General features: G+C 32.8%; 2 protein-coding genes across 3 annotated transcripts; one reads left to right on the forward strand and one right to left on the reverse strand.

The window, feature by feature from the left end:
• The first annotated feature begins 457 nt into the window (after nt 1-457).
• Nucleotides 458-6,949, forward strand: LOC130814447 (secretory carrier-associated membrane protein 2-like). Of its 2 annotated transcripts, none has more exons than XM_057680510.1 (13): nt 458-805; nt 2,476-2,541; nt 2,994-3,107; nt 3,217-3,279; nt 3,832-3,865; nt 4,571-4,693; nt 5,347-5,409; nt 5,503-5,596; nt 5,685-5,730; nt 5,813-5,880; nt 6,081-6,129; nt 6,322-6,387; nt 6,481-6,949. In XM_057680510.1, the coding sequence occupies exons 1-13, from the start codon at nt 749-751 to the stop codon at nt 6,565-6,567; spliced, it is 930 nt and encodes a 309-aa protein (XP_057536493.1). In that variant the 5' UTR covers nt 458-748; the 3' UTR covers nt 6,568-6,949. The 2 variants fall into 2 exon arrangements, with proteins under 2 accessions (XP_057536493.1, XP_057536494.1); XM_057680511.1 differs by having other exon boundaries at nt 494-805; nt 2,482-2,541.
• Nucleotides 6,950-10,654: 3,705 nt separating this feature from the next.
• Nucleotides 10,655-11,946, reverse strand: LOC130815406 (putative glycine-rich cell wall structural protein 1). The gene has a single exon (XM_057681869.1). It carries the CDS (start codon nt 11,713-11,715, stop codon nt 11,278-11,280), a length of 438 nt encoding a protein of 145 aa, XP_057537852.1. The 5' UTR covers nt 11,716-11,946; the 3' UTR covers nt 10,655-11,277.
• Between the last annotated feature and the right edge of the window lie 489 nt (nt 11,947-12,435).

The raw sequence follows: 12,435 nt of genomic DNA on the forward strand, positions 1-12,435 counted from the left end.
AATTAAAAGAAAGTTAAAATATATAAATGAGATTACGAGAAAATTGTGAGCCATTGTCCAAAAATAAAAATGACAGAAATGAAGTTAAAAATAATGCAAAATCAATAGGACGAAGGGAGTATATCCAAATTATGCAAATCATTATCCAAAGTATAATATATTTGTCTCGGTAAGATGATGATGACGTGATGATAATATATTCGTTTGAATCTTATATTCTCACAATAAAAATTAGTATTTATTTATTATAAATTAGGATGAGGGAAGATAAACTTTTAAGAATCAAATTCATATTTAATTTTAAAAAAGTGATTTATATTGTAAATCAGATTCTTTTAATAAAATTATTAACAATCAAATCTCCTTGTATTAATTCCTAAAAAAATAATAAAAATAAATATTTTATATTATTTTACTTAAATTGCAACAAAAAAATAATTTGAATGAAAACCAAACACTACCTCCTTATAATCCACTATATCACCGGCAAAAAAGAAAGATATAGTGTTCACAAGACTTAACAATTACATATCGAAAAAGTCATCCAACCCAATTTATGAACAATTTTGCTGACCAAATACCAAAGACCACCTCTTTCTCTTCAACTTCTCCTTCATTCTTCCCATTTTTTCTGTTTCCTCTATTCCATATTCTTTCTTTCACCCCTTTAATTTCTCCCAATCTTTTCAGAATCGTTGTTTAGGTTATTTGATTCACTGATTTAGGTTTTATTGTGAAGATCTCAGAAATGGCAGGTCGTTACGATCCGAATCCTTTTGATGAAGAAGAAGTCAATCCCTTTTCTGTATGTTGAATTCACTCCTTAATTTCTTGTTTTTTTGAACCCGTTTTCCTTTTAAAGTTCGTATCTTTCTTTTTGTATGTAATATGGGTATATATCGGCTTCATGTTTGAATGGGTAGTTTTCTTTGATTTTCTATTTTTAAGGTTGTTTTGATTATGGGTACATTCAATTTTAAGGGCTTGATTGATTTCAGATCTGGGATTTTTGTAGTTTTTGGTTCTTATCACTATGTTCAAAATCAGTACCGTGAGTTATGGGTTTGCGGAAATGATGAAGTTTATGTGCACAATTAGTGAAAGATATATACATGGGCTGTTACGTTTTGGATTAGGGTATATTTTTTTTAGGTGTTTGATCTGAAAACTTTATGTCTGATCTTAATGGAATGCTACTCTTAGTTACTCGAAATTGTGTTATGGATGGATGTTATTCATTGTAATAGTTATTCTTGGCCGTTCATTAGACGTTTGGAATGATTTATCAGAGAAGGATGAAGAAGAGGGTTTTATAGCATCGTTTTGTGATTTGAAGAAATTTAATGTTTTGCAAAGATTGTGGAATTTTCTGTCTTTGTTTAGTGAAATTATATGAACTATTGCTGTTATATTTGGATGGGGGTTATTTTTGTTGGTATTTTTTTCGATTAAGTGGTTGATGTTGAAATATCATGTCCGGTTATCAAGTAGTTTTATGCAATATTACATTGGTCACTTGAAAGTTGAAACATGAATGAGTTTTGTTATTCCTTGCAAGCCAACCTGCCTTTGGAGTTTGGGTCCTTGTCCACCTTCCACTTGTTAATCTGATATCTACTACTTTGAGTTTGAATATCTTTGGTGCTCGATGACTCTGGGCATTTGGAATGGGTTATAAGAAAATAATGAGGATGAGAAAAAGCAACCCTTTGGAGAATCAAGCTACTTTGTAAAAATGTGGATATTTTTATGCAGTTGTGCTGGAGTAATGTTAAGGAATGTAGAAATGTGTTTACATTCAACATTGCTTCGTTTTAGATGTGTTTTTTTTTCTTATCTTTGACTGTGAAATGATATTACAAGCTTGGAACGACTAATATTTTGGATTATTATTAGAATATCATCTTTCACATATTTGGTTCGTTGTTTGTTGAAGTGATTTGGGGAACCATTTTGATATGAAGTCTATCCTACTTATTTAGTTATGAAACCAATTTGTGTTGGTTTGAATTTGTAAACAGTGGTTTCCCTGCTGCCTTGTTCTGTAATTACATTTTTATGATGGAAAACTTGAGGAAAATGAGCATGTCAAGTGCTGGCATGATTGCTTGGATGTTTGCAGCCAACTAATATAACCGGTTGACAGATAGGAAAGTAGATGGGAATGTAGTATATTTTGTCTTAAAATAGTCTCTCTTCAAACTATGTTAAGTTCTGGTGGAAAGTGATCCATTAGTCGCTAGAAGCCTCCTCATGAGAAGGTTCTGTCTCTTTAATGATTAATGTGGGTTAGATCTTTCTAATTCGGATAATTTCTTTTTCTTCTTTGAATTGGGTGATGTAATCCAACAACTGCAATAACAATAATAAGTCCTTCATCATTGAATGATCTTTGTTGTGAACTATATATCTTCTTTGTGTTTGTTATCTGCATAATTATGTTCCTCAATAGCTAATGGTCTTTTATATTTCTAGGAACAGGGAGGCAAGGCCAAGTCTTCTGGCCAGTCAAACTTTGGTGGAGGAGCTTTTTACATGACGGTAAGCACTGTTTCTTTTTTTTATAACCCGTGTATTCAATCTGACTTGTACATTTATATCATCTGTCTGAGCTCGTAGTTTCAAATTTTAGTCTTCCACTCGCTTGAGAATATGGAAGAGTGAGTGATTGATTTTATTTTTAGATTTTAACACCCCCCCCCCCCCCCCCCTTCTTTTTTTTTGTAAAAAGAATCATTTAATTTGGGTGTAATAGTTTCCTGTAGGAAGACCGCATGGTTACATCAAGTTTTAGGTTTCCACACTTATTTTGATGTAATGGATCTTTTTCTGGGTAGTTTTCAAGTGGTAGGATTTGAATTTTGTGATCTCGAATAGTTGAACATTTCTTTTGTGTTATTATTATTATGGCTCTGGCACTTTTTCCAGTCTATCGATGATGATGATGACTTGCTCGATTAATATTTAAATATTGATTTTCATGTGGTTTGTAGAATCCTGGAAGTGTTCCTCCAGCTGCAAATTCAAGGCTTTCACCTCTTCCACCAGAGCCAGCGGATTTTTACAACCCTACAGCTACTGTGGATATTCCTCTTGATTCAGGAAAGGTAGCTGCAAAGATTTGCACATTGGATTTTCTTTTATTTCTTGTCACCTTTCATATTTACATGTGCTTGCTACCCTTGGCATATTAACAACTTTAGACTTATTATTTAGGATTTGAAGAAGAAAGAAAAAGAACTACAAGCAAAAGAGGCGGAATTGAGGAAGAGAGAAGAGGTAAGTTAAAATAGATTTTACTTGTCTTGATTACTTGAAGGGAATTGGTAACAAGCGCCTATTTCTGTTTGTAGGTATTCCCTTTCAGACTGCCCATAGTTTTTGTCGTTAGTCATGTTATTTTTTTTTTAAATCATGGAAGTACACATATTGGGCCTATGATCTTTATTGGATAGAAATTTTAGAGAGAAAGGAAAGGAAGGGGAAGGGAAAGGGAAAGGGAAAGGGAAAGGGAAAGGAAGGGAAGAGAAATGGAAGGAAATTAACTTTTGTTTGTTTTGGAGGGAAAGGAAGGGAGATAAAGTTTTCCTATTAAATCTTTTCAACTTTGGAAATTTTGTAACTTAACAAAAATCCTCTATCCAGTCCCTCCAAATCCCTTCCCTTTCATTTTGTTATTCAAACAAAAGATCCCTCATCCCTCCAAACCCCTCCTTTTCCTTTCCCCTCCATTTTCTTCCATCCAAACACACCTTGTAGATTGTGATTTATGTTTTATGGTGTGTTTTGTATTTTCTATTGTCTTTTTGATAGTCCTTTTTGACTATGTAGGTACTTAAACGGAAAGAGGAAGCTGCACAACGAGGTATTCTTGATTGTTTGCTCACATAAATATGTTACTGTTGTGCTCCTCTACCTGTTGGTTTTTAAAGAATCTATGCTGGACTAATAGTAATCAGTTTTGAGTTTGTAATCTCATTTTTAGATTCTTGTGCTGTTCATCTATCAGGAATTTCAGTACTTGTTGAGGATTTCTACCTATAAAGCATGCATGTGAACTGTGAAGCCATCTTTATGTTGTTCTAGTATATGATAATGCAATCCATCTTTTAAAGCTTATTTCCCGTGGTTTTTAATGGTCCCCTTGAGTTTTTTCCAAAATACTTGAATAGGATTACTTTGTGTAGACAAAACTGAATGAGATGTAGTGAATATATAATAATGATTGTTATAGCTATATAGAAGTATTTCCATAGCTTTGTTGATACTTTAAGTGTCCTGATTTAGATACTGCTTAGTGAGTACTACTATTGTGCTATGAGATAAAAAGAAGAGGGGGGGGGGGGGGGGGGGGGGGGGTAGAGCATTAAGAAAGTTTTCACGTCATACAGGCTACAAGTTTCTAATTTAATTTGAGGCAAAGGCACATATATTTAGACCTCAATACTGTGGAATCCATTCGACTTTCGAGGTTTTTTTGACTGTTTCGGAAGCTTAATATTTTTTAAAAGATGTTCATTCATGATAGCCATCTTAACTGCTTGGAGCTAATTCCCGGTTTCATTTGCAGCTGGAATTGTTATTGAGGAGAAGAACTGGCCTCCGTTTTTTCCAATCATCCATCATGATATTGGAAATGAGATACCAATTCATCTGCAGAAGTTGCAGTACACAGCTTTTGCCACACTGTTAGGTTTGTTCCTTATTTTCCTTTATGTCTGCATTTGACTTAAATATGAGAGGTGTATCATAGAGAAGTACTATTGTGCGGAAAAAAGCAGCTTTTGCACCTTTTTGCCCCTTAAGTGTAACTTTTTGGGCCATGGGTGCCCTATTTATTAAAATCATTTTGCCAGACATAAAAAGTGTTGGGCTTGTTTCATTTCGTATTCGGGCACTTTTTTAGACACTTATGCTACTGCTCATTTTATTAAGTTTTTGGTACCCCTTTACACTGTTCAGTAATGCTGAATGCAAAGCAATATTTTGCAGTTTGCCCCATAAGCTTTCTAATGCTCAACTTTCCTCTTGTTTACCACCATTTTTGTTTATATTTGACTTTTTAGTAATTAACATCCCGCTTGGTTTTTAAAATTTATATTATTGTCAAATATTTTGTATAAGTCGATATAGTGACCTGAAATAAGTAAGTGTGAATTTCATTATGGACAGAGTGTAACATTTAACACATTAAGGCTGATGTTTGTATTTCGAGTTTTCTTACTTGCTATATAGATCTCTTTTTCTGGCATAATACCAAATTGTTTTCATTTTTAATGCTTCAGTCCTTCTGATTGACATCACTTTAGTTTGCCTAATCTGACATTCTTCTGTTAAATGTCGCAGGGTTGACATTATGTCTCACCTGGAATATTGTTGCTGTTACTACTGCTTGGATAAAGGGTGGTGGTGAGTATATGCCTTTTGTTACCTCTCCTTGCTTTATTGGCTATGCTATTATATAAGAACTCAATAATTGATTTGATACATTACTCGTGGCAGATGCAACTATATGGTTCCTTGCTATTATCTACTTTATTTCGGGTATCCCTTGTGCGTATGTCTTGTGGTATCGTCCACTTTACCGAGCTTTCAGGTACTTGATACTACTTGATGCATATTCTCGGTGCAAGAAGGTTTTGTATATTATTCTGATCCACTGATCTGTGCGAACTTTCTGGCAGGACTGAGAGTGCCTTGAACTTCGGATGGTTTTTCCTGTTTTATCTGGTAATTTTCTTATACACTTGGTAAATTGTGGTGGTTTAACCCAATGAAAACACTTTAGATTCACCACCCTTTTCTTTTCTAGATTCACGTTTGCTTCTGTATTTTCGCTGCTGTTGCTCCTCCTGTCGTCTTCAAAGGAAAATCTTTAGCGTAAGTTCTGCACTGTATCTATATGAAGTGTCATTATATTGTGCTTTATGGGCCATACATCCCCAAGTGAAAGTATTTTTCTGCATTTTCCATTGAAGGAAACCCGTCATTTTTGCTATAATGTGTTGAAAAAAAATTGACAATGCGTGAGAGAGGAGTTTGTGTAAGATCATGCTAATCCGTATTATTTTTGTCAACAGGGGTATCCTTCCAGCCATTGATCTTATTGGAAAAAACGCCCTAGTTGGTGTAAGTTGACAACATCCTTGTTATATGTTTATCGGTCTTATATGAATTTTTGAATATTTGCTTCCCTCTTTGGTTTTTCGTAAATTAACTGTATATAGAAGTTTCTACTATAGAAATGTTCCTGTTAGTGCCACTTTTGCTCGCTTTCTGAATTTCATGAGATCTAACTTTATGTCCAAAATGTTTTCACAGATTTTCTACTTCGTTGGATTTGGACTATTCTGCCTTGAGTCGATACTCAGCGTAGGGGTTCTTCAGGTCTTCCACTTCATTCCCCTCTCCTCTCTTTCTGAGTTTCTTCGAATCAAATCAATTAATTTATCAATCGCAATAAAATTTATCTATTTGCAGCAAGTATACATGTACTTCCGTGGCAGTGGAAAGGCAGCACAAATGAGGCAGGAGGCCGCAAGAGGCGCAATGAGAGCTGCATTTTGATACATATCCCGATAGACTGATTTCAGAATAGCAACTCCTTTGTGTATGGTAGGGAGATCGAAAACCAGCCTTTAGCTGCTCATTTCATACGTGTTATATATATCTTCGTTTATTTGTTTGCTGTTCCTATTGATCATGCTGGTAAATTCCGAGAGGGCTGTTCCTTCTTTATACACACTTTTAGGTAACATTATTTTTATTTGAACTTTTGACAGTTGAATTTTATAAGTTGTTTTGGGTGCTCAAATGTAGTTCTGATTCACTGTAAATTTTGTTCTAATACAACTTTTAGCCTGTTGGATACTACGATTAGTTTGTAAATAAATGATCGCCTTTCTAACGCATTGAAGGATGTTATGTGCTACAAAGTTGTTGATCTCTAGCATTGTTCTCTTAACAAGGGTAATGTCTCATACGTTTGACCCGTTAGACCCATTTTTAGTGGGAACTACTTGATGACATCGGGGTTATGAAATGTTGTATACTTGTATTGATTGTAATGCTCTTCCTAGCTATTATAAAAGATGTTTGCTATAAAAAGGGAATATAATAAATTACTAGGGCAATCCTACATTGTTGCTTAAGAAAAAGACCATACAAGTGGCAATTGAAAGCCCATTGAAAGTTACTTGTATCCACTTTTCTACTCAAGTTACTTCAAGTAGGTAAATCACTCTTATATCCTTTTTTTTTCCTTTATATGCCAAAAGGAAATCTATGGCATGATTTTTGACTTGACTTAATTGAAAATTTGAAACCATTAAGCGAAAAAAAATGAACAAAATAATTTAAATTTTAAAAATATTTCAAAAGTAAGCGTAAAAATTTCAAACATGAGGTTTGGAGCTGTTCGCAGTTACTAACTGCGACCAGCCAAATAGGACAAAATAGTTGTTCGCAGTTACTAACTGAAAACAGCTACTTTATCCTATTTGGTTGTTCGCAGTTAGTAACTGCGAATAAATATTTAATTTTTTCCTTAATTTTTGAATTGTTATTTGTTGTATTTGCATTAGAGACATTAGAATAAATAATTACAAGTCAATGTATGTTTCAGGCGGCATGATTCATCGCCAAAATTCCGATCATTCGTAAGTGAAAGCTTGCAGGCTATGATAAAGTAATTAAACATATATATATATATATATATATATATATATATATATATATATATATATATATATATATAATAAAATATATAGAAATGTTTGAAATATACAACTCAATAATATATATATATATATATATATATATATATATATATATATATATATGTATATATATATATATGTATATATATATATATGTATATATATATATGTATATATATATATATATATATATATATATATATATATATATATATATATATATATATATATATATATATATATATATATATATGTGTATATATATATATATATATATATATGTAAATATATATATATATATATATATATATATATATATATATATATATATATATATATATATATATATATATATATATATATATATATATACATAGTCGATCCAAATACAGAAAAGTTAAACGTTAATGCTCACGACTCTTATCTACCCTATGCAACTGAGTTGGTCTTCTACGCCTCCTATAATAGTAAGAGGCGTTTGGTTGTCGCTCTGGTATTGGAGGGGACTGAACTATGATGGCTGTGATGGCCCAGCCTGCGAGGTTCCTGCAACGTCAACAGGGTATGAATGGTCCATCTCCTCCAAATGATAGTCAACGGCAACTTAATTATATAAATGCAAATGAAGAATTACAAATTGGGTCATCATAGGCGCAACAGGTGCGTAATGTGCTGCTGCGAAGATGGCACGTGGTGTCATCCATCGGCGCATGATGGAGAGGAACCACGACATGTAGTCTGGTGTAGTAGGTGCGCCATGAACATCAATCGGCGCACCTTGTGCCAGTAGCTACAGTCTACCATCCCAACGAGCGATGTGACGCCAGTTGATGTCCATCCAGTTTGCCGCACCCTGATTTTTGCGTGAAATCTGATGCAACTGGGGATCAGTGTCATAAGGCGGTGGAATGCCCTGTACCAATCCATAATGACGCAGTACGCGCTCTGGTAGATGTACTTCGACAATGTTGAAGCATATGAGTGGCACAGAAGCCCTCCACGCACCTGAATGAATCCCCGAGTGTGCGGGTACAGCTGCGTAGGCTTCCGTAGGGTATGGGTCCCACAAAAACTAAAATACATGTTATGAAAATGTAAGTGATATGTTAATTAAGTTGTACTAATGTTAATGAGTACTGAAATATTTACCTGGTTGTGTCGTAGCAAGTCTAACTGATCTCGGTAGAATCCGAGACCAGTGCCGGAGTGCTTGCGCGTCCGGCGTGCAAAATTCCACCTTGAACCGTACGCAACATCTGGTGAGGGTTGTGGTGGAGGAGCAGTATCACCACGACCAACGGTTCTGTAAGGTTGGTCGATAAGAATATGCTTCCACACCCACAGCTGAACATTGGAAATGTAATTAGTATGTAATTCAACTACACCGGATTAGAGTTAAATGTTAATTTTATTACCTGTAATATGACTAATTCAACATTGAATTCAACTAATTCAACAACATTACTTCAAAAAACAACATAAAGCTATAAAAACAATTAAAAATTACCTTCAATACTCATGGATGATTAAGAATAGTCTTGATTTAACAACTAGTAACCTACATTTGAAAAAATAAGCAAATTTGATTATAACCCTAAAAAACTACATATACACCAAAAAAACACAAACAAGTTTATCTTTGAGCAAGCTAGAGTATCTCACACTAATTTTGAAGTGCCAAATTGAAAGAAGAATACAAGAATTGATGGATTGAAATCAATAGTTTTAGAGGGAGAATGTCGAGTATGAAGATAGAGTTTTGAGAAATGGGGAAAAATGGGAAAAAAAATTGATCCGTGTTTTTGTGCAGCTGGTTCTGTTCACAGTTACTAACTGTGAACAGCTCCAAATCACAGGTTTGGGATTTTCACGCTTACTTTTGGAATATTTTTGAAACTTAGATTATTTTGTTCATTTTTTTTTATTTTTCCACTTATTGATTTCAAATTTTCAACTTAATATGCTTGATTTATAAACTAATGTGATTAATGTTTAGATTTTTACAAATTAACAACAATGAAAATAAATACTCCCTCCGTCTCTTTTTGTTTGTCCACTTTAAGTTTTTCTATTTTATGAAAGATAAATTTAAATTTAATTTTTAAATTATATATTCAAGGCAAAATATATTTATGTGAGATTTAGTTAGATTTGTCTTGATGTAAAGAATTTTAATATATAAATTTTACAATTTTTTTATTATGCGTATTATGAGATATTAAGACTCAAAATTTGCATTGAAATATGTAAAACAGATAAAGTGAACAAATAAAAAAGAACGGAGAGAATAGTACTTTTAATATATTATTACAAATTCTTCCGAAGATTAATGATGAATTTAAAGATCATATAAGTTGATCAACACTCGATTAGGGCTCCAAAAGGGACTACTTATTTGATTTTGTTTGGATATTGTATAAATTTTATTTACTTTATTTAGAGTTTATGCCAATTTCATTTCATCCAATCATTTGTTATTTTTAGTCGTTATTTATTCTATCAAATTCAAAAGAACCAAAGAAATAACATCAACTAAAGAATTCATTTTCATTCATATGTTACAATTATTCATTAAATAATATCCACTTCTTTATCATTGATTTTTTTAGATATTATCTAATATCAAAGATAAATTAGAAATAACTATCTAAATTATTATATTATGAAAGCTATTAACTATTTTTCTTTATTACAGAGTAGGTTGAAGGGATGAAAGGGTTAGCTGACCATCAAACTCGAGATCTTACCTAAAAAAGTAATATTTGCTTCTCAACTGAAATAAAATTCAATTCTTCGTTAGTTTAAATCATTTTACAAATTATAATTTGATCATCATTTTTCTATTAAAATCAAAATGGATACTTCTATTTTGTACCAGTAAGAACATTCCAATTCTCTACATGCATCATAAGCAAAAATCCGAAAAAAAAGAAATAAAAATCTCATTCAATATGCCTTATATACACATAACACCAAAGAAGAACCAAGAACAAGAAGACAAAACCTCTCTTTTATTTCACCATATTAAGATTTTATAACACTACAAAGTACAAACTACACACCACAAGAAGCAACATCTAAACAACAAAAAAAAAACCCACCAAAATAGGAAAATTAACCATAGACCAAAAGAAAATAAGTTAAAGTCAACATAATAATAAATTAAAATTAAAACTACCCTCACAATTAAACCACTAACACTAAAGATAATAATAATAACATAATAATACAACACATAAAATCCATTAAATCTTTAAAACCTACCACATTTACTCTTGAAAAACCATAGTAATAGGTATTAATTTTTTTTGATTGCTATGAAAGGAAAGAACTATATGTGATAATGGAGTTTGATATCTAATCTGGAAAAGTTGATATTTGCTCCAATTAAGACAAGACCCGATTCTCAATAGGATATAACATAAAATTGAGACGCTCCAACAATAACATCCACTTACCATAATTAGTAATAGTAGTTGATCAAATTATCAAAGATAAATATATGTAGTCAACCACTTTTTAAAATTAATCTTTCCTTAATTAATCTCATGATGAAGCTTTAACAATAAGCAACACATTTCTTCTTGCAATCCATAGTACAACCACCACCACCACCTCCTCCACCATATCCTTTACCAGCCCTACTAAATGAGTAAAAACACTTAGCGGGACATATCAACTTCTTATTATAGCATGGCCCTTTTTCTTTGCACACTATACTTGGCCTTATGGTTCCACTTTTTGAGTGGCCCCCACTTGGGGATCCATATCCATACCCATACCCACCTCCAAAGATACCCGGGTCATCAAACCCGGGTATCCCATACCCTCCACCTGGCCCAAAGAAGTCATCACCTGGCCCACTTCCTCCAAACCCACCACCATCACCTTTGGGCTTGGTGTTTTTGGGCTTAGGGCTGGATCGGGTTGCTTGGGTTAAGGAGAAGATGGTTGATATGATGAGAAGGATGAGAAATACAGATGCTTTGATGTTCATGTTAGTTTTTTTTTTGTGTTTTCTTACTTATTAAGGAGTTGTTTGTGTGTGATCTTTCTCTTGGGTTTTAGGTTTGATTGTTGTTGGAAGTGTGTGATAGGAAAGATGGGAAGGGTGTAAAGGGGTGAATATATAGGTGGGTAGAGGGCATTAATTAAGGGTTGGGAGGGGAGGAGAGACAAAATGGGTGAGTGGAAGTATGTGTTTTGAAAAAAGAAAAATATCCATTCTACACTTGCCTAATGCTTTTAAGTAGAGGGGGTTTAAATAAGATTTGATGTCGGTTCGATTTTAGAATTGAATTCGATTTTATCCGACTTTAAAATAAATTTAAAATAATGTAAAAATCAATATGGACACAACATCCGATTTTGACTCAACCAGAAACACTTAATCTAAAATTTACTCGATAACTCAAATGTACACCTCTACTTAAAGGCATGAAGCTAACAAACATTTTATAGAATACTAGTAGTAATTTTTAGTTTTGTAAAGTCTAATACTAATCTACAAACATAATGAAATGAAAATTTACTATAAAATTCATAATTAAGTAATCAAAATTTTTGCAAAGAGTGACTCTAATTTCCTCCGTTCATTGCCTTTTAAACTGTATATTTCAGAAAATTATATTAAAAATTTTTAGGTAGTTCATCGATAAAAATTCTATTTTAATGTTTTCCTTATTTTGATATTATAATCAACTAATTTTTTTAGCCT

The sequence above is a fragment of the Amaranthus tricolor genome, chromosome 6, assembly GCF_026212465.1.
Source record: "Amaranthus tricolor cultivar Red isolate AtriRed21 chromosome 6, ASM2621246v1, whole genome shotgun sequence".
NCBI classification, from domain to species: domain Eukaryota; kingdom Viridiplantae; phylum Streptophyta; class Magnoliopsida; order Caryophyllales; family Amaranthaceae; genus Amaranthus; species Amaranthus tricolor.

What these genes read in the sequence shown, in the direction of transcription:
- LOC130815406 (XM_057681869.1), bottom strand. Translation starts at nt 11,715, where the DNA reads ATGAACATCAAAGCATCTGTATTTCTCATCCTTCTCATCATATCAACC.
- LOC130814447 (XM_057680510.1), top strand. Translation starts at nt 749, where the DNA reads ATGGCAGGTCGTTACGATCCGAATCCTTTTGATGAAGAAGAAGTCAAT. An exon ending in GAGGAGCTTTTTACATGACG is followed by an intron (nt 2,542 to 2,993) that starts GTAAGCACTGTT and finishes TGTGGTTTGTAG; the next exon opens with AATCCTGGAAGTGTTCCTCC. An exon ending in GAAAAAACGCCCTAGTTGGT is followed by an intron (nt 6,130 to 6,321) that starts GTAAGTTGACAA and finishes ATGTTTTCACAG; the next exon opens with ATTTTCTACTTCGTTGGATT.